The 21,844-nt window shown below is 32.8% G+C and overlaps 2 protein-coding genes across 3 annotated transcripts; one reads left to right on the forward strand and one right to left on the reverse strand.

Moving 5' to 3' along the window:
* The first annotated feature begins 3,693 nt into the window (after window positions 1–3,693).
* Window positions 3,694–11,308, forward strand: LOC144549430 (uncharacterized). Its single transcript, XM_078298160.1, has 21 exons — window positions 3,694–4,015; window positions 4,829–5,083; window positions 5,172–5,296; window positions 5,388–5,432; window positions 5,525–5,606; window positions 5,846–5,914; window positions 6,018–6,188; window positions 6,270–6,335; window positions 6,705–6,773; window positions 6,886–6,957; window positions 7,168–7,229; window positions 7,958–8,209; window positions 8,572–8,705; window positions 8,974–9,065; window positions 9,154–9,198; window positions 9,283–9,339; window positions 9,478–9,579; window positions 9,700–9,751; window positions 10,141–10,187; window positions 10,397–10,461; window positions 10,652–11,308. The coding sequence occupies exons 1-21, from the start codon at window positions 3,836–3,838 to the stop codon at window positions 10,776–10,778; spliced, it is 2,169 nt and encodes a 722-aa protein (XP_078154286.1). The 5' UTR covers window positions 3,694–3,835; the 3' UTR covers window positions 10,779–11,308.
* Window positions 11,309–12,238: 930 nt separating this feature from the next.
* On the reverse strand, window positions 12,239–15,120 carry ERCC1 (nucleotide repair protein). 2 transcript variants are annotated; one of them, XM_078298429.1, is made up of 8 exons: window positions 14,728–15,115; window positions 14,332–14,435; window positions 14,053–14,152; window positions 13,506–13,582; window positions 13,309–13,408; window positions 12,996–13,067; window positions 12,835–12,903; window positions 12,239–12,747 (listed from the first exon to the last, which is right to left on the reverse strand). In XM_078298429.1, exons 1-8 carry the CDS (start codon window positions 15,067–15,069, stop codon window positions 12,433–12,435), a joined length of 1,179 nt encoding a protein of 392 aa, XP_078154555.1. In that variant the 5' UTR covers window positions 15,070–15,115; the 3' UTR covers window positions 12,239–12,432. The 2 variants fall into 2 exon arrangements, with proteins under 2 accessions (XP_078154555.1, XP_078154556.1); XM_078298430.1 differs by having other exon boundaries at window positions 12,598–12,766; window positions 14,728–15,120.
* Window positions 15,121–21,844: the final 6,724 nt, after the last annotated feature.

Consider the following 21,844-nt stretch of genomic DNA (forward strand, 5'->3'; position numbering starts at 1 on the left):
CCCATGTACCTGACTCAAGCAGAATTGAAACGAACAGTCCAGATTAACTCAAAACGGTGCCTTTTCAGGAATAGCCAAGGGGGGCAGTATTATTTGTGCTTTGAGATTCATGCAAATTAAAAAAAAAACGATCCTAGGCCGTCCGTTTCCAATTTGCTTGAGTCCGGTACATGAGGTGATCCGGATTTCAATTTTACAGTATTCATAGTAATTTAGTCTAAATTATTTAAAAAATAATATATAAGTAAAATTATTTTTAAAAATAAATAAGAATCAATTGATCTTGTCCTTCTTACTAAATTCCTTTCTGCATACCACATAATCTATTTCACTGAGATGAAACCACTAACAATCAGATAAGTACCAAATAGCAGGATAGATAAATTCTGGTCCTAGGTGATTTGGCGGTTATTACCAAATCAGGTCAGATGGTAACAAATTAAGTTACATCAGATATCTTTTCAGTGTCTAGCTAGCAACTTCTATTTACTGAAAAAGACAATACAGAAAACATTTCTCAAAAAATGCCAAAAAAATTCATGATGAAATTGGTAATTGTATTGACTGATATAGCCGAAATTTTTATAAATACCCAAAATAATTAACAAATTACGGAATCTATTTCTTTTTTGGTGAAAATTCAAAAACTAGCCAATTCAGTTAACCAATAATCGGATTGGGCCCTTCTTTCCGGTGGCCCAATTTCCGGAATAGTAAAAATGGATCCGGTTATTGGTTAATCAGAAATTTGTTTCTTTTTTTTAATGAAACAATACCGGTTAATGGTGCACCGGTTTTGGCCTCTTTTTTTTTTTTTTTTGAAAACAGAAATTTTTTATTTTTTTATTTTTTGTATTAAAATATTAGAAATGTTGAATATATTTCTTTGAAAATAGATGGAATACAATATAATTTGATTTATTAGAAAGACTGCAACAAATAACTCGGATCAGTATTTTTCAGGCCGGATTTTTTGCGGCTGTAAGAAAAATTAATATATTTCTTTATGTGTTATTGGAAAAAAAAATAAAGATACTTAGATTCTGAGTTATTCATCCTGGTTCAAAAGTCACTTCTAGGTAATTCAGAAAATATTGTGATCTTTCTAGTACATTTAATTTATTAAAAATTGTATCTATTTTGATAATTCTTTTTGAATAACAACCATTAAATAAATTAAAGTTTTTATTTTTTTTTCAAAAATAGATACAACTTTTAATAAATTAAATGTACTAGAAAGATCACAATATTTTCTGGATTACTTAGAAGTGACTTTTGAACCGGGATCAATAACTTAGAATCTAAGCATTTTTTTTTTCCAATAACACATAAAGAAATATATTAATTTTTCTTACAGCCGCGAAAAATCCGGCCTGAAAAATACTGATCTGAGTTATTTGTTGCAGTCTTTCTAATAAATCAAATTATATTGTATTCCATCTATTTTCAAAGAAATATATTCAACATTTCTAATATTTTAATACAAAAAATAAAAAAATAAAAAATTTCTGTTTTAAAATTTTTTTCTGTTTTCAAAAAAAAAAAAAAAAAAGAGAGGCCAAAACCGGTGCACCATTAACCGGTATTGTTTCATTTAAAAAAAAAACACATTTCCGGTTAACCAATAACCGGATCCATTTTCACTATTCCGGGAGTTGGGCCACCGGAAAGAAGGGCCCAATCCGGTTATTGGTTAACCGGATTGGCTAGTTTTCGAATTTTCACCAAATAGGGAATAGATTCTGTAATTTGTTAATTATTTTGGATATTTATAAAAAATTCGGCTGATATAGGCTATTTTGGCATCCATGATTGTTTGAAAAAAAAGAATGCATACAGGTAGTGCTGTACATATAGAAAATAATCACTTTTTAAATTTTTTAAATATAATTAATTTAAAGATTGATTGCATAATCATGTATTAATTAATAATGAAAGCAAACGAAAACCTTAGTATTTGACTCTAAAAATATGCCAAGATAATTATACAGTTTTCTTAGCTCATTCTCAGAAAACAAAATAAAAGAAAGTCGATAATAACTAAGTACATAGAAAATAACAAAGATGATTTACCAAACACTGCTAATAAATAACTAAGTACACAGAAAATAACAAAGATAATCTACCAAACACCGTTAATACAAAGTTATCACATAAATTATATAAGACGAAGTCCTACCAGGGACCACAACAAAACAACAGTAAGTACCAACCGCATCTCCTCATGTTCCCTACAATTAGGTTAATAATAATTTTGAAGATAATAACTAGATTTAATTGTTACAACGTCTAAATTTTTTTTTTTTTTTTTTATTGTAGCAGAACTATTCTGACTGTTGATTTCATGAAGTAATGGTCGCCAATGTTTAACTAGTTATGTTATTATGTATAACCATTATATGCAGGGGTGTTTATCGGTTCAATTTGGTTTGATTAAAATCGAAATAAAATATGCATATTAAAATTTTATTAGGTTTTAAAAATACAACCGAACTGACTGAAGTAAACTTATCAATTGAACTAAAATCAAACCGAACAACCGAACTAAATTTCGATTTGTTCGATTTAACTGAAATAAGAAGTTTAATCATGAAAGTAAATATTTTTTTTGTTAATGTTTTTAATATTTTTTAAGGCAGATTTAAAATTTTTGTTTGATTTTTTCTAACCAGTTTTTAACTTAACCAAACAATATACATTACGTCACAATTTTTTTAAAATTTTTTTTGATTATGAAGGAATATATTTTAAAAAATTAATCGGTTCGGTCTAACCAATTTTAAAATTTCTAAACTAAACAATAAAACTGTTCTAAAATATGAACTGAATCGTTTTAAATTAACAAATCAGTATCCTCTAAATTAACTCAAAATTTTGAGTTTAGATCTGAACCGTCCAATTTTAAATTCGTACGAATATTAAGTGCATTGCCGAATTGGTCCAGATTTTGATCAGCCGGTCCGGAGCTAAACTCAAAACGGCTAGTTAATGCAATGCATATTTAAAATTAACTAGCTAGGAAATTTGATGTTGATAGATAAGTAATTAAGGGTGAATAAAAATATTTTGTTCAACTCTCTACGAAACATCTCTCATCTGGTCCCACAGGTGGAGCCATGGCCCATGGCAATTGGCAATGCTCTCATCTGGCCTGAATCAACCCGCTTTTAATGCTCGTGCCATCTTAGACCGTGCCCAACATCGTACGGCGCACTGATCTGTATCAACCCTTCCCTATTTTGGATCCTACTACTATATCTGTTCGTACCCTTCGTCCTCGGCCGTGGTACTTCCTTCCTCTCATATTCTCACACATCATTTAATTACTGGACCACCGCTACCAATTCAGCGTATTCCTCTTTAACCATCGTTCCGGTCCAAGAATTAAATGCTAAAACAGCGTCTAATTGCCAGCGCAGCAAAACTCTCTTGGTCAGATCTCTGGAGCAAGAACGGACAACAGCTGCGGGTCCCACACACTCTCTTCCTCACCTCACCCACATGCCACCTGGCCCACAAAAAGAAGGAAGCGCGTACGGTCGGTGTGTATAATAAGCTACAGAGATGAAGTTCACAGAAGAACTGTTGTTTTATCTACTGCTCGTCTGAGTCGGAGTCTTACAATTTCAACGCCCGGTTTCTTTCCCAATCCAATCCGGCGCTCGAGGCCGTGCCACGTCAGCATCGCCGATCCCACGCCTCTTCTCAGTTTTGCCTTCCCGTTTCCAATTATTAAATTTCTGCTTTCCTTTTACGTCTGAAACCTTTCTTCTTTCTTTCTTCTCTATATATCCTCATCGTCACTGACGGCGGTCAACGGGAGAGAAGAGAAGAGATGGTGGGCAAGTCCGGGAGTGGGAGGAGAGTAGTGTACAAGCCCTCAGGGGAAGATTACAAGCTACTGGAAGAGGTCGGCTATGGTGCCAACGCTGTGGTCTACAGAGCGATCCACCTACCTTCCAATGATATCGTAGCTGTCAAGTGCCTCGATCTCGATCGATGCAGTAGCAATCTCGTTAGTCACCCCTCCCCCCTCTCTCTGTTGTTTCATTGTTTGAATTGCCTCACTTGTGTGTAGCTGATAGATCCAAAGTGGGATTGATTACTAGCTGCAGTATCTGGATCTTAATTCATTTTCCATTTCTTCATTGATTGCACAATTTTGTTATTAATTCTCTACTTTGAATAAGTGTACTGTTACTGAGTGAATTTAGATCAAGGGTCAGGTTTATTCTACAATTACTGGATTGTAGATTTTTGCTGCTGCTTAATTTATTCAGATCAGTTGGCAGGTTTATGCATTGGTTTTATCATGTTTTATTATGCTTTTGTTCTGGTTCCTCTGGGAAATTAAGAAGTTCATCAGTAATTCTGTAACTTGGTTCTAGTTTTTCACAAAGCAGATAATATGTGGATAACACTGCTTATTCCTAATTGCTTAATTTCATTATTTGTTTTCTCTGTTGATGCTGTACAAAAAAAAATTGAATCTTTCTTTTATATATTTTGAAAGGACAGGAAGATACTGAATATTATCTGATGCCCATTTTGATATATAAGGATAATTTTCTTCTATATGGATCAAATTACAAACTACAGACAGCTACAACATAACTACTAATTTACTTTATACCTGCTTATTAAACAGAGGTCACTACAGAATCTCGTCTGCTGATTGAAAATTATATTTTCACCATTTAATGGAGAGTTTATTTTCTTTCTAAAGATAATCTTTGTTCAACAGCTATAAAGTGGAATTTTGTAGTTCTAAATAATCATTTTTCACAGTTACTGTTGCTTCATGATAAAAACAATGATGCTTTTGTAGGATGACATAAGAAGAGAGGCACAGATAATGAGCTTGATAGACCATCCCAATGTGATAAAAGCATACTGCTCATTTGTCGTTGAGCGGCATCTTTGGGTTGTGATGCCATTTATGTCTGAAGGCTCGTGTCTCCACCTAATGAAGATCGCTTACCCTGACGGGTTTGAAGAGCGTGTTATTGGGTCTATTTTGAAGGAAACACTTAAGGCATTGGAGTACCTCCATAGACATGGTCATATCCATCGTGATGTCAAGGTTCGTTTTGTTAATAATCAGAAGCTTGCTTTTGTCTTTACCTTTTCCTGTTACTTTGTTAGTCATGAAGGGTTTTTTTGTATTGTAGGCTGGTAATATACTTATAGATAGTCCTGGCGTAGTAAAACTGGGAGACTTTGGTGTTTCGGCATGCATGTTTGATAAAGGTGATAGGCAAAGGACGAGAACTACATTTGTAGGAACTCCATGCTGGTAGGATCTGTTAATACTTGTTTTATTCCATTTTCTTTTATGTGTTATGACTGTTTTATCAGTGTAAATGTACATATTTAACCTTTTGTAGGATGGCCCCAGAAGTACTGCAACCAGGGGCTGGATATGATTTCAAGTACGTTATACCAGTTAATAAGCGAAGATCTTATCAATGCTCATCTTTGTAGCTAGACAATCTAAGGAAGTTTTTTTTTTGTATTGTCACAGAGCTGATATATGGTCTTTTGGAATAACTGCGCTCGAACTGGCACATGGCCATGCTCCATTCTCCAAATACCCCCCCATGAAGGTAAACTTTTACAGAATTTCTGTTTCCAAGTATGATTAGAATCTCAATACAAGGAATTGTTTTCAAATCCTTTACAAAGTGCATGTATAAAATTTCCAATGTCTAATTTGATGTTTGTTAATTTTCATGCAATCCTGAAATACCTTTTACACTGTATGTAACTTCAGCCAGAAGTATTAATGACTAATTCATAGTACTTCAGTGCTTTTATCTCTTTTCTTTTTTTCTGGAAATTTTAGGTTCTTCTCATGACCCTACAGAATGCACCTCCTGGTCTTGATTATGACCGAGATAAAGGATTCTCAAAGGTAGTATAGATCCTTCTATTAAGAAAACATAGAATTTGTAGGATAATTTCTATGTAGAATTTAGTGATTCGTATACTTATGAGGGATTTTCAGTTGTGACCAGTCTTTTAAGGAAATGGTTGCAATGTGCCTAGTGAAAGACCCAACAAAGAGGCCAACAGCTGAAAAGCTGTTAAAGCATCAATTTTTCAAGCCTGTGAAGTCACCTGAGGTTTCACTGAAGAAAATATTAGCTGACTTGCCACCTTTGTGGGATAGAGTAAAAGCACTCCAGGTCAGGAAGACTATTTCTCATCTATTTTTTTGTGCTTTCTATTTTGTCTTAATTTAGCTAAGTCGTTAGTAATATTTTCAGCTCAAAGATGCTGCACAACTGGCTCTGAGGAAAATGCCTTCTTCAGAACAAGAAGCAATATCACAGGTCTGTTCGTAACATATCTAAGACAATATGGTCAAATGTTTTTGAGCATATATGCATACAATGTATATATGCACATCATCCATCTCCATTCTGAAAGAGTGGGCCCTAATATTGAGTACTTAAACTGATGATAGCAACTTTGAAAGTTTGCTTTTTTGCTTGAGCGAAAAATTTGGGTAGGTAGATGAGCCTACTGTGTATGAATTATATCAAATTGAAAAGAAAATTTGGCCAGAAGGTAGGGTTATGACTTATGAAACATAATCATGTTATAGAAATTGTTCTGCACCAAAATTACTTGCAAATCTCTTTAGCTAGTGGTATCATGTGTGATGTGTTATAGAGATGTTCTGGTTTGCTATTTTATAGAGTGAGTACCAAAGAGGCGTTAGTGCATGGAAGTTTGACATCGAGGATTTGAAGGCGCAAGCATCACTGGTATACCAACCTTTTCTCTTTCTATTTTTCTTGAGTTACCGGGGTCTTTAACTGGATCTTAATTTTTCAACACATTTTTTTTATAGCTGTTTTATTTTGTTCTTTTTCCTAGATTCAAGATGACGATGAAACTTCTGAGATAAATGAAGACGAGGAAAATGGTAGAGGGTCAATGCTTGAAAAGGTGTGCCTAGGTTATAGTTGCAGCCTAATTTTACAGTTGATCATGCAATGAATTGGTTGATATTTTACAAGTAATCAAGCATTGTACAATTGTACCATCATCTTTTTTAACAGATTGCAGTTTCTTTAGAAATTCATTTTCAATTCAAGGCTGAAATGATTCCGAACTCGTCAAGCATCTTGTTAATTTTGTTATCCTTTTTCGTGTTAGGTTCCTTCTTCATCCAAATGCAGTTCAGGGAAGGAAGTACTTGAAGATGAAACTACCTGCAGGTGAGACAATGCACAATCTTTCAATACCTTGAAGGCTAAAAATAAGATTCTTTCCACCAAAAAGGAAAAAGAAGAAGCGACATATGACCATATCACTAACCAAATGAAAAGAATAAAAATAAATTCCCCATCCTACAAGCACACATTGGGCCCGTTCAGCGATATATGGAATAGTGAAAGAATAGAGGAAAAGTGGAATTTGAAATAGACTTCTGTTTCGTACTATTCCACTTGTGTTCGGTTGATGGTGGAAGGGTGGAATAGTGGAAGAGTATTGGTAATTGAGCCAATTCATATCTTGAAAAAGGTCACTTCACTTATTGTTTGCAGGGGTACTGATGTGTTGTAATTTATCTTACTGTGCACATACCTGATAGCCACTATCAGGTTTTCAAAAGAAAAAAGAAAAAAAGAAAAGAAAAGAAAAGGCCACTTCCTCTATTCCACCATCCCATGGAATAAAGAATTGGCTCGTAGAGAGGAGAGACCTATTTGTAAAAAGCAGGGGTTTGACTGCAAAAGTTCGAACGCAATTTTACTTTTCCCATTTCCACAATTCCACTCAATTCCTTGTTTGGCTAGAATAGAACCTCTATGCCAATCTATTCCCCTTTTCCTCTCCAGCCGAACAGGCCCACGTAATTAATTCAGCTTTCTACGGGCTAGTTTTTTTGGTGCTATAATGCTGCTTGATGTAGTTTAGTAATGCTAGTTGCTTCTGATTCCAGGGGTAGCAGTGCCATATCAGATGACTCAAGATGCTCTAGCATGAGAGGAGAAATTGCAGAAACAAGTACAGCAAGCACAAGCAACAACACAAGAAGTGATGAGCCCGGCACAAACAAATCAGAAAATAATTTGGCGCTCTCTAACGAAAAGAAAGTGGTCGATAATAAACCTTTGAGGAATGTGGCTGATGCTAAAAAGCAAGCATTTAGTGGTCCAGTCATCCTTTCTGAAAGAGAGAAGACTTCAGAGAGGTTTGAATTTCATAAATTTATTAATTAGCATTTTTTTTAGCAATTATGTGATTTACCATGACTCAAGCCTATTAAGGAGTCGAGCGCTGCAACTAAGTGAGATCCAAAGGGCCATCTTATTACGAGAACAAATTTGATCAGTTTCAGATAATAGTCAAATTATTTGGGCAGGATGGTTTGTCAGGTTTGGGTGTCAACATAGCTTGTCGACTTGTCAAATAGTAGGTAGCAACTAGCAACTATCCCTGATTGATGACTATTTAGAACTATCTATGACATTGCAGCTAATGAGTTAGTTACTTTGTTGGAAAAGGATGCTTTTGTGTTGTTTATGCTTTTTTTATTTATGCTTTGGTTGCCAGGTCAGAAGCCGCAAACAACCAGCACGTTACTGGTAGACCTGAGACTCGACGAACAACAAATTTTAGCGGTCCACTGTCACTTCCAAATCGTGCGTCTGCTAATAGTTTGTCAGCTCCTATGCGTTCTCCAGGAGGTAAATATTACACATCTATGAGGCTTCGACCCTTTTTCTTCTTTTTCTTTTTGTGTAAATCTTATTCATCCAGACGGGTGTGATTTAGTTTTTTGTTGATAAATTTTTCGCTCCTGTAGTTGGTATCTCATGTATTATCAACTATTACAGATATAACTTTTAGAGTTTAGGCAAATCACTGTGTTAACATGAACACCCCAATTTCATACAATGATTCATCTGCAGTTTTGACAAGGGATATACACTGTTTTCTTTTCTTATGTGATAGGTTATATTGAATCGATGGATGATAAATCCAAGCGTAATGTGGTTCAAAAGGGGCGCTTTTCTGTTACATCTGAAAACGTAGATCTAGCGAAGGTATTGACAATATTTGGTAAATCAAATCATTTGATTCTTATAATTGCTAATCCAAAGTCTAAACTAAAGAGCAATGTCTGATTGTTAGGTTCCTGACATTGGTATGGGGGTTCCTTTACGCAAGACTTCTCAGGTATAAGATCAGTTTTGTCTGTTACTGTATTGATCATTTGCTTGTTGCCTTGTTCTCTTATAATACATTATTTGGGTTTCTCAGGGATCATCACCTCTAAAAAAATCAGCTAGTGTTGGAGAGTGGCGATTTACTAAACCGGTATGTTAATTGTATAGTTGCATCATATTTTTTTATTTGTAAAATGTTTACAATTTGGTTTTGCTGGATTTTTGCTAGGTTGGTAGTTACTAGCATTCTATTTATAAAATATTTTGATTTACTATTTTCTTTTTATAGCTTTCTGCTCAGTACTCGAAGGAGATATACAATTCTTCCTTACCGGCATCAGCTATCATGCCTCACCTTCAAAATCTTTTCCAACAGACTTCCTTTCAGCAAGTACCAACCAGACACCTGCTCTTCTTTCCCCCTTTTTTTTTTTCTAAAACAGACAAATTTAATTTCTGTTATCTTAGTTGTTAATAAATTAACTTCCTGATTAAAATTGTTTATATTCAGGGTCTCATATTGAACCTGCTGAATACCTTGCAACAAAATGACGGGTCCGATGGTGAGTTGCTTATCAAATTAATATTAGGATTCTTTGTTGGTTCTTTGTTTATATATTTATTACACTATTATATTTATCGTTGCTGTTATTATTATTTTTTATTTATTTACCAATTTCACCTATGGTTCTGATCCATGCATTTACCTCACTACCACATTAGATCATTTCCAAATTTCCCCAATGAAATCCTTGCTTATTGCTAAAGAAGATATGCTGAATATAGATTGTGACAAGTAAACCTGACAGAGGAAAGAAGGAACAAATTGAACTGATCTAGCAGTATATACTGCAAATAATAGCATTTTCTAGGGTTCATCATTATTTTTTATTAAATATCCGATTAAGTAGACAACATTTCTGTCCATATTATTGAAGTTGCTTATTCTCAGGTGCCCAGGCTGGGATCTCTTCTCAATCTACGACAGAGAATGATACTGTAAGCAGTCAAAGCAATCATCTCCAACAAAGAAACAAATAGAATTATTTTTTCCTATTTTAGCTCCTGTATTTGCTCTGAATTTTTTGCTTTTAAACAAGTGATAATAACTTTATCTGGCCTTAATAGTTAATAAATTTAAGTCAATCTTTTGTCCTTTTCATCTTAAAACCACTTCTAATAGCATAATTCTCTGTTTTCATTTCCAGGCTGATCCAGCAGGCTCGGAGCGAGAGCGTATTTTACTTATTAAAATATCGGAATTACAAGCCAAGTAATTGTTATTAAAACCCACATCAATTTATTCTTCATTTTCCCTCTTTTAGCATGTGAATCTGCTAATTACAGCTTATGTAAATGTTGTTTTGAAATATAAACAATTCCAACAGCAATGACAAAAGAAAATTAGTACCAATAATAAGACATCTGATAGTTTTAACTACTGTTGTGTTTTCACAATACAGAATGATTGGCTTAACTGATGACCTGATATCGGCAAAGCTTAAGCATATACAGTTGGAACAAGAGCTGAATGCTTTGTATTGCCGAGAAGAGATTGAAACAGGTAATGAAGAAATAGAGGGGGCCTGATGCACCATGTAAGGTTTCATTGCATGTTACTGGGATTAACCTGGTGAGCTGATTCATTGCCTTGCAATATATCTCTTGTGTGATGATTGCCCGACTTCCATGTCATGAAAAGAGGAAAAGTGCTTCATGCTCCAAATTGTTTGTGTTCTTTACCTTTTTTTTTTTCTTATGGGTTAGATCAAGATGTCAATTTCTCAAGAAAGAGAATGCAAATAACTCCCAAGTGCAGGAATTGATTTGTATAGTAGTTCGTTCGTTCGAGCATTTGTATATTATGTGTTGTTTTATCAATTTGGACAGTTTTGTTTTCATTTATGAGGGTTGCAATTTGTGAAACCCCATTCGCTAAAACACCGTTGAAATTGGTGCTTTTTGTGGAGATGAACAGAAAAAGAAAGAGAGTTTTGCGGAGCATTTCGGGGTGGTGGTATGCCTTACCTGGTCATGAAGTGCTCCTTTTTCATATATATTTTTCATTGAGAGTTGCGTGTTTTGTAATATTAAAAAATAAAAATTGTTATTTCTCTTTAGTCTATAGTCCTTGACCTTGAAAACTTCACAAATAAACCCAAATTTTACATGTTGGGTACTGTATATTGATTAAAAAACCAAACATGATATATTGGTTAATTTGGGCCTAAAGAACAAATTGCAGGGTATTTGGGACGAAGTGTTCTGATTGACCGAGAAATAGCTCAGGTCTTGATCGAGACTAAGCTAGGTTCTTAAACGTTCTGTATTTTCCCCGCAACTATTGAATGTCGAGATTTTTTTTAACAAAGTTTTCTGTTGGGCAGACTTATCATTATCTGTCCGTGTTTGAATTTGGATTCGAATTTTTGTAGATTTGAATATTCGGATATAGATGGCATATGAATATGTATACAGAAATGTATACGGATAATTATTCATATCTGTATTTTTTTTATTTCTCGGATTGCGAATATATACACATATGGATAATTATACGTATTTAATTAGTTATGTCAGCAATTTAAGAAAATATATATATTTGTTTGTGCGAATATGAATAATTATCCGTTGTTTTAGAATCATATGTATTTAGAAAGTAATGTTATTTCTTGTTGCTATCTTTTGATTAAAAATTTGATTCTGTTGGTAATTAATTTTTGTTAACGAGATAACAAGTTTAACATGATTTTTTTAACATAATAGTCAAATATCCAAATTATATCCATATTTTATGTTATTTTTTTTAATGAAGAAAATAATTTATTGAATAATATGTTAATTTTGTTATAATATATAAATCAGGTATTAAAATTATATTAGCAATTATATTCATATCCGTATTTCTATTCGAAAAATAAAAATAAAAATGAATATAATTTTGTTAATATCCGGAAAATTATATACGTATTTGTACCCCTAGGCTTATCTCAACAACTGAGCCTGAGGCAAGTGTGGAGCACGATTTATCACAAACAAAGGCAAGATAGTCAATCAGCCTGTTGATGGGGATAAATTAAAGGTTACTATTTAGTATTTACTAAACATGTACCTATACAACATCTCTGCTACATAAAAAAAAAAAAAAAAAATCTCTGCTACAAAACAATCTTAGCTTAGCTTTCTGATCTCAACAGTTAAATGCTCCTGTCTTTCTTCACCCCAAAACTCGTAGTCACTTCGCTTAATCCTCTTTGGAGGCCATATCACTAGCACTGCCACTGGCCTCACCAATTGCTCTCGAATTTCTCTTGGTCCCTCTATTTTGCATCCTCTCGTTATACTTTACAAAAGCTGCAGATAGGGCTGTTTTCACACTCACATTCGAATCCTTTATGTTCCCGGGTGACTGGGCATCCTTTCCAGACTCCCCACCATCAGTTGCCGGGGAAGGTTCACCTTTATTTTTAACCCTATCAGGGGTATCAGGAACAATAATGTTGGGGCGGGTTGGGACCCGTTTGAAAGGTTCATGGAAGGTATCATACAGGCGCTTGACCTGTTAAGTTGAACAAAACCTAATTTATTGTAAAAGAAATGGAGGGGCATTGTTAAAATATAGCACTGAGAAAACAGTACTGCGCACCTTCTTTTCACCAATCCCAGGACATTGTGCTAACTCTTCCATAGATGAATCCATAATACGAGAAAGTGACTGAAACATTTATAGTTTATTAGCATTGGGTATAGAAGAACAACATTATAAAAAAAATAAAAAAAATAAAAAAAAAGTGATCCAAAGCTTACCCCAAAAGAAGAACCTAGAGTGACCACATTAGTTTTGTTAATATGCCTGATTGATGTGAGTGCATGAGTTAACTGGAAAACATGAAATATCATCATAGAATCCATCAGTGTTTAGAAAATTTGTATTTCAAAAACATCAGATTCTCAAACTGAGAGCAGTCACAACTATTATGTTCGAAAGGTCTTAACACCAACCCAGAAAACATTTGAGTATTATTTGCTTTCTACTACAAAAATGGTGTTATTTCCAAATCATGCAAATTAGTGTAATTTGCACAGAAAGAACCTGTGTCTAGTGCAAAGGAGAATTTACCCGGGACATATAGTCAGTGTCCGTTTGCTCACGAATTGTGTCTGCCGGTTTATTTTCATAAACTTTTATTGTCTCCAAATAGCGGCCGCATTCCTCCAAGCTAAAGGAAATGAAAGGAACAGAATATGTCAAGTGCAGTGTACCAGAAACCAAACAAATATAATTTTTTATATTCACTATTTGTAATAAAGTATTACCTCCAAGCACAAAGGAGGGTGCATTCATGTAGTAGTGCTGTCTTTGTAACTTCTTGTAAAGGCTTCAATACATCTTCCTGAAAAATAAACCATTGGTAAAGTGAATAAATTAAATATTTACCGAGTACCTCGTTTAGGAAGAATCTGAAATTACTTCCAAGTACTATGCATAGCACATAATGGTCCGTACTATGGATCAATATTTTCATTTTCAAAGTCCAAACAATCGATTTGAACCGTTCGTTAAACATGATGTCCATATAAAAGTCTACCTCTAGATCAAATTATACATTTGTTAGAATTTTGTTACTATTTTTTTTATACAAGTAGAAAAAACACTTGATCTAAAAATTCTAGACTATGGAAAAGTAGTGATTTACTACCTATCTAAAAAATATTAAAAAAATTCTACAAAATATAAAATATGATCTACAAGTAAACTTTTCTATGGAGATCAACTTGAATGGTTCAGATTGGCTATTTGGACTTTAAAACCAATATATTGATCCATAGTACAGACCAATCTGTGCTATGCATAGTTACTTACCAGATCAACATGGCACAAAACTACACGAAGTTTAAAGTTCCTCTGCAACTCTCTTATTCGATAGTACAAGTAGTCAGGGTGGAGAAGGTGGTATCGCAGACTGCAAATGGTGAAGCCATTGAGATTAAAATAGTCTCTGAAGCAATAGATTTTATTAAAAAAAAATGCTGAAGAAGTGCCTACAGCTGGTTTACAAGTTACAACCGTTGGGTTTGTTTCATATGATAACAAAATGGCTTGAAATGTTTGTTGATGTGTGTGTGAGAGAGAGAACTTCACCTAAGATAAAGAGCACAAGAAGATGGTCCGAGCATATAATCAGGAACTATATCAGTAAACACCCACCTCACATTTCTTATATGCTTAAGCAGCGGGTTACCTTTCTACAATTCGAAAGAAATAAACAATAAGCTTGTTCATATGCAGAGATATTCACGCATTCAATATAGAACTATGTCATAGAATTGGTTTTAACTTTACCATTTTTTTTGGATTTAATGATATATTATTAACATACAAATGCCATCAATTATAACATTACTATCATCAGACATTGCATAGAATACACAGACTGAACAAATCCACTAAACTTTCCCTTTTTTTTTTTGTCTCCTCTTTGGATTTCAGCTATTAGGAAGAAAAGGATGAATGATCATGTCATAAAACGGGACCCACCTGTCTGTGACTCACAAGTATTGCATTACGGTTCTGGTTCGCACTACTTCCCGATGCAGCAGGAGTTGAAGAATTCGAGGTCGTGCCACTTCCCGATGTAGGTTCAGACGACGGAGGTGGTGGCGGTGGTGGCGGCGGAGGGGAGTAGAATTCGGTGGATTTGACGAAGGAGAAGGCCTGGGAGAAAGAAGTTGGAGGAGATGGGTTGTAAGAGGAAGAAGTGGTAGCAGCAGCAGTGGTGGTGGTGCCACCGAAAACCTCTTGGTACGAAGGAATCTTAATCGGATTCTTCTTTTCGGATTTATTTTCTCGTTGATTCGATTCTTCGCCTTTCTGCTCCATTGAAGTACAAAGAGGGGAGAGAGAGAGAGAGAGAGAGAGAGAGAGAGAGAGAGGAACTTCCAAAAAATAAGAGAGGAGTGAGAAAGGAATATGAATCGTCCGATCAGAATTCGGACCAATACGGTTCCTTTAATATTCGTGTGGATTCTGATCGGACGGTTCGGATCTAAAGAGAAATATTATGTTACCTTAGGTGAAAAGGCAATAAGCCCAGCCCAAGCCCATGATCCAAACTCCAGAGGCAACGTAAGCCCATACAGACAGGTTCTCTCGGAAATAAGTCTTCTGTGATTACAAAGAATCACAGGACCCTGCAATTTAAGATCAACCCATTTATTTGTTTTTAGATTCGTGCACAAAGAGGAATGAATGGGTGGATGTTGAATTGTAGGGTTTCTGCGTTCTTTGGAATCATAGCAGATTTATTTCCGGTTCTCCCGGGTTGCAGATATTAACAGCGCTGATTTGACTTGATGCAGCGCATAAGTCAATTCTTTTTTAATTTTAACACTATTTATTATCCTTAACTAAAATTCTATTATTTTGTTCAATTAATTATATTTTTAATAATCGTTTTCTTGAAACTTTTTTTTGATATATTTTGCCTTTCATGTCACGTGTGAACTCTTTTTATGCATTTGATTTGTTCGTTTGATATTACAATATTATATACGACCATGAATAGGGGCAGGTGGGAGAACAACTACTTTTGGATTTTTAAATTTTAGGGAGATTTATAGCTTCAGATTATTTTTTTTTTGTGCAATTATTTTTGCTCAATTTTATAATTTAATTTGGATTAAATTTAGGGTTTAAAATTAGAATATTTTTTTAAAATTCAGATTGATAATTAGGATTAGAAGTTAGAGCATTAAAAATTAAAAATCAGAGCATTAAAAATTATAAGTTAGAGTATTGTTTTTACATAGTATTTAATTAAATAATGAATTTGAACCCAAGTAGCTATTTAAATCCGATTCGTTATTCTTTTGCTTCTTTCGAACAAATATTCTAAATCCACTCAGGTCCAACACCATAAGTCCATCAAGATTTTAGTAAAATAAATTCAGTTAAACAGACCAATCCTTTTGTACAAATTTAAAACTTTGAATTATTGATACAAAATTCGATTTATTAATTAATTATTATAACCTCTTGATTCCCTCGTATTGTGTCAATTATATATATTGTCCTACATATTCTAAGAAAATTGATAATATTTTCTTATTGTTGGAACACTTGAATAATACATTTCTTATTATAGAAACACTTGAATAATACATTCGCTCAATAATAAAGCATATATTATATTGTATTTTGCAAATTACTAGAAGAAAATTAAACTTTTACAACGTTCTTATAATAAGAAAAACTTTTACAACATTCTTATCCGTGTAACTCTCTCAAGGCTTTCTACAATAGTCCATGTACAATTCCTCATAAACGTCCGTGTAGCTCTCTCAAGATGTTCTACACTGATTCTTTAATAAATATCCGTTTAGAGATCCCACAGATATTTCGAACTTTCAAAAATTACAATTTCTACACGGCTTTTATATAAAATTGTCAAATCTGTGTATAATGTATAGTGTACAATGACTCTTCCTATAGTAGTGCAGATTAAAAATTGTCATGCTAGCATCTATATTATTTTTGCAAATTGAGCTAGGATCTAATATGCTGTCTTTAATTTATTATTTATCAATGCTTTGGTAAATTTTTTTGTTTCTTTCATTGTGAACTTTGTTTTTATGGGCTAAGAGACGCACAATTACATAGTATTAATTATTTGAACTTTAAGATTCATGCACAATGTATTTGAATGGTTGAGATTTTTTTAACAAGTCACGCAAAATATGAGATATCGATCTCAGAGGATGCGAATTCTTGTGTGAATATCTCATGGACACGGGATATATATGACGTCACACATAGCATAGGCTCTGATTCAATTTAAAGCCCTAAAATTGAATTAAGAAATATGCTGACAAATCGTGATTAAAAGGGGAAATGACTATAAAATAAGATAAAATTATATATATGATAATAAATAACTAAACTATCTAATAGATTGCCCTGGATGAATCTAAAATAATATCGTAAAGAGTTTTAGTTAGGGTGCTCATTGGTTCGGTTCGGTTCGGTTCGATTCGGTTCGGTTAAAAACTTAAAATCAAAGTAGGATAGGCAAACCAACATTGTAGTTGGCTTTAAAAAATATAATTGAATAAACCAAAATAAACATATCAACCAAATTAAAACCTAATCAAACAAACAGAACTAAATGTTAGCTTGTTCAGTTGAACTGAAGAAGATTAATTGTAAAAATAAATATTATATTTGTTAATTTTATGATTTTTTTTTAAGATGGATTTAACAATTTTGTTTGATTTAGTCTAACCGGTTTTAAACTAAACCAAGTAATATGCATATGTCGTAATTTTTATTTATTTTTTAAATGTTAGATTCGGACGGAGGACGGGTTTAAAAATTTCAGTCAATTAGACCTAACCGGTTTTAAAATTTATAAATCTAACCGAACTGAACTTAACCTAATCAAACAATTAAACTAGTTTAGAAAATAAACTGAACCAATCCATTTAACAAAAAAAATCGAACCGCTTAATATCCGGATCGGATGAACTTTTCTATGTGCTCATTAATGTGTACTTTTCTTTAATGTTATTCTTCGCTTCAGAATATATAGAAAATTAAAGAAAGTTTAATTTGACAAGGAAAAATTCGGTAAACATGTAAAATATATATGTTCTCTAAGCACTCAATATTATAATTATAATTGAACTTTCGAAATATATAGCACCCTTAAATAAAAAGAGATTGGAAGGTCAGGGGATAATTGTTAATTCTAAGTTTACAGGATATATAATATTTGTTTCAGTAGAAATTAAGATTCATTACAATTCTAAAACATTTCTTCAATAGATCTCATTTTGAAGTTATCTTTTATGATTAGATCTCAATTTCAACTTATTCTTGTCAAATTGTTGAAGATTAAAATTTCTAGTTCACTTTGTATAATCTACTCTGCATTATAATTTTTTATTTCGTTTGTACTAGTGGTGTAATTAAATAAACATTTTTTTTTAATTCATGGTTTTTACAACTGTACAATGCTCAAAATTTGGTTGGTTCATATTTAATTTTTTTTTTTGCTAAATATATAACATCATTGATGGACATCTTTGTTATCGTGATCTCGATCTCATATAGAGTTCTATAACTAGGGAATAAACAAACTTGTATTCATCAAAAGGAAAAAAAGCAAACCTTTATCATATTTCACAATTTTTGTTGAACAGTGAGATAACACTAATAATATTTATCTTTTTTCTTTTTTTCCTTAATTTGTTATTGCTTTTTAGTATTCATCTTGCTAAGAAATTTTGGTGTTTGGGAAAATTTATATAATTGTTTTACTATATTTTTTGGTTGTGTGCTGATCTCTTTAATTTAAAAGTTTTGTATTTGTAGATGTATTTAAATTGCGAATGGAAAATTGTGTTTAATTAATCATCATGTAGGAATTTGGGTTTTGATTTAAATTTATTTCCTCATATCATATCATTGCTAGTTTGTTCCATTGTGTCTGATATGAATTATATTTTTATATTTTTAGTCGGATGATGTGGCGTGGTGTTACTGTGATGTGGACCCCTATCGAATCTATCACCATCACAATAGTGACCAAAATTTTAAAATATCCTATAGGTATTCCATTTAATTTTCTCCATATTTCGCCTTAATTTTCTCATTTTTAATTTATGGTTATTTAATTAGGTTGCAATTAATGCTCGATCCTTTAAATGGCTTATGCATTATATATATATATATATATATATATATATATATATATATATATAGGCTGTGGCTAATTTGCTGCCGGCAGCATTTCTGCCGGCGGTGCTGCCACTGTTTTTTCTATTTTTTGATGTTCAAACGACAAATCTAAACCGTTAGATGTTTAATCTAAATTATAATCTACTTGGAGACCAAATTTTATATTTTTTGGAACTTTTTTACTATATATTAAGCTGGTTTGAAAATTGCTGATTTCAATGCTGCAGAAATTTACTGAAATCAGCGGTTTTCAAACCAGCTTAATATATAGTAAAAAAATTCCAAAAAATGTAAAATTTGGTCTCCATGTAGATTATAATATAGATTAAACATCTAACGGTTTGGATTTGTTGTTTGGACATCACACGGCTAAATATAGCCCTGGCAGCACCTCTGCCGAAATGCTGCCAGCAGCAATTTAGACAGACCCTATATATATATATATATATATATAGGAGGTGCTGCAGGCGTAGGCACGATGGCTTTCGCATATCACCTTGGTTGCAAAACAACTGAAGAGGAGTTTTTGAAGGAGAAAGCAGAAACTGTGTAAAAGGATACAGAATTGAGATAACGAGAGATTTTTTATTTATTTTTCTTCTGATTTTGTTTGGCTCATAGAAGATGCACTTTTATTCCTCATGGCTACATGGTTATGTTGCTATTTCAAATACCTTAATTTGTTAATTAAGTTTCAGTTTTGATCATTATATTATAAGAAGTATTAATTGTTATTTTCAGCATTTTTAGCCACATAATATTTTATATATTATACGACTTTCCTTTTTATTTTCCTGGAGATTTTAATTAATAAGTGACCTAATAATTTTGAAACAATTTTTTTAGTAAAACTTAGAGATTATGTCATATGACTATTTAATATCACTACAATTATTTATTTTATCCGCGGTATATATATATATATATATTCTTACAGATACTTTCGTTAATAAAATACTAATATCTGATAGCCAGTAGTGCAGTGATATGAGCTCCTGTTTCTTCAATTCTCGAAAATTTTAGATTTTTTATATTGATCAGTAAGAATGGCTTATTTTTTTTTTACTAATTTTTGTTCTCATACACTACTTTTGCATTTCAAAACTTGTCACTAAATCAAACAATGATTGCTTCCCATTTACCATTAATTGTATCAAATTAATTATAAGACACAACCCAGTAGAGTGCTGGGAAAAATGGCACGGCGGAGCCGGCTCCGTCACGGAACGGTACGGTTATAGTACGAAACAGTACGGTACGTGTCAGATACGTACGTGCAGGGCCGGATTCAAAATTTTCGTCAGGGTAGGGTACTAATCAAATTTAAATAATTAATCAGGTTCAAACCCATTAACTTATCGGGTACAAAATTATAAGTCATTTTCTATAACTATGATTAGTACAAAATCTGTTAAGAGATGGCAAGTAAATTAATCTAAGTAGATTTTTCAAATTCATAATTTACAACAACCCTCATTCAAACATGACTAGAGAACCAATTCAAATAATCATATCACATAAAAGATATTTTCAACTTGCATAAAAGGATTGACTTTTAAATAAAAAAAATAAGTATATGATGAAATCTAAAATACCAAAAAAAGGATCTATGTATCCATTCACGGCTTGGAATTGGATATTTTCTCTTGAACAAAATATAATATTTTTTTTGTCTTAAATGAAAGAAATAACATGTATGAAAATAATAATAAAGACGTTTTAGCCCATTTCGGATATAAATTGACATTATATTTTGCTACTCTTCTACTATTATAAGAGGAAAATAAGCTGGTAAGGGTAGTTCAATAAAATTTACAGTACATATATGGTCATTTATAGTTATCATTTAAGTGTTTATAATATGTGAGAATTAATGCTAAAAGTCAACGAATCAATTAACTTTTGTGTACTTGGTTGAATTCACAGATCAGTTAAGCTAAGGCAGCACACATTTTATTTTATTTTATTTTGTGTCTTTTAATCAATCAATGAGCATATTAATTGTGTCATGACTATCTCTTATATAATTTACAAAACTTAGTCTTTGTAAATTAGATTTGAATTTTCAGGATATGGTAGTTGCCTTACCATGTGCTGCAGTAGATTCGCCCCTGGATACGTGCCGTGACTCGCGTGTTCCGTGCCGTGACTATTCGCGTGCTGTGACTATATATCTTTTGAAATTTTGGCACGGCACGTCACGTCATGTGAAAGATCTAGTTACGGCACGACACGGCACGTAGCCACACGAGTCACATGTAATTAAGATCATTGATGGACACTGTGGTGAGAATGTAATCAGAGAATATTTTCAAACTCCTCCAAAATAGTGAAAATACTGGTGTTAGAGACTCAGGTTGAGATAAGACAGTGGTGCAAATACTGTTGATTTGTAATCACTGGTGCAAATGGAGTTATAGACGAGTACTGGTATAAAACTAGAATGTACATATTCAGTGAGATAGACTAGCTGGTTAGTTCGGCTATGTAAATATATACTTTTTAATTTTTTGGTTTAAAAATGTCCGTTGGCTATGTAAATATTAATTATAGAGTTATTTGTAAAGAACTTTCTTAATCAATAAAAAATGAATGACAAAAGGGGTGCAGGAGATATTGGAAATTGACTTGAATGTGGAATAAGAGAGGAGTATATAATTTGTTTTTGTACTTTTGGTTATTTTTTCATATGGTCTTACTTTACTTTTGCTCATTGAAACAATTAATGATTCTCTTCTACATATATAAGAACAGTTAATTACAGCTGACAGAGTCATATTTAATTTCTTTCATTAATCGACAGAAAATACTCCTATATTCAACTTTTATGTAATTAATAATAATATCTGTACGTCAATCTTTATATTCAAAAGAAAAACGCACACAGTAAGAAACTATTAAAGTAACTTAATTCTTT

The sequence above is a fragment of the Carex rostrata genome, chromosome 35, assembly GCF_964058835.1.
Source record: "Carex rostrata chromosome 35, lpCarRost1.2, whole genome shotgun sequence".
In the NCBI taxonomy this organism is placed as follows: domain Eukaryota; kingdom Viridiplantae; phylum Streptophyta; class Magnoliopsida; order Poales; family Cyperaceae; genus Carex; species Carex rostrata.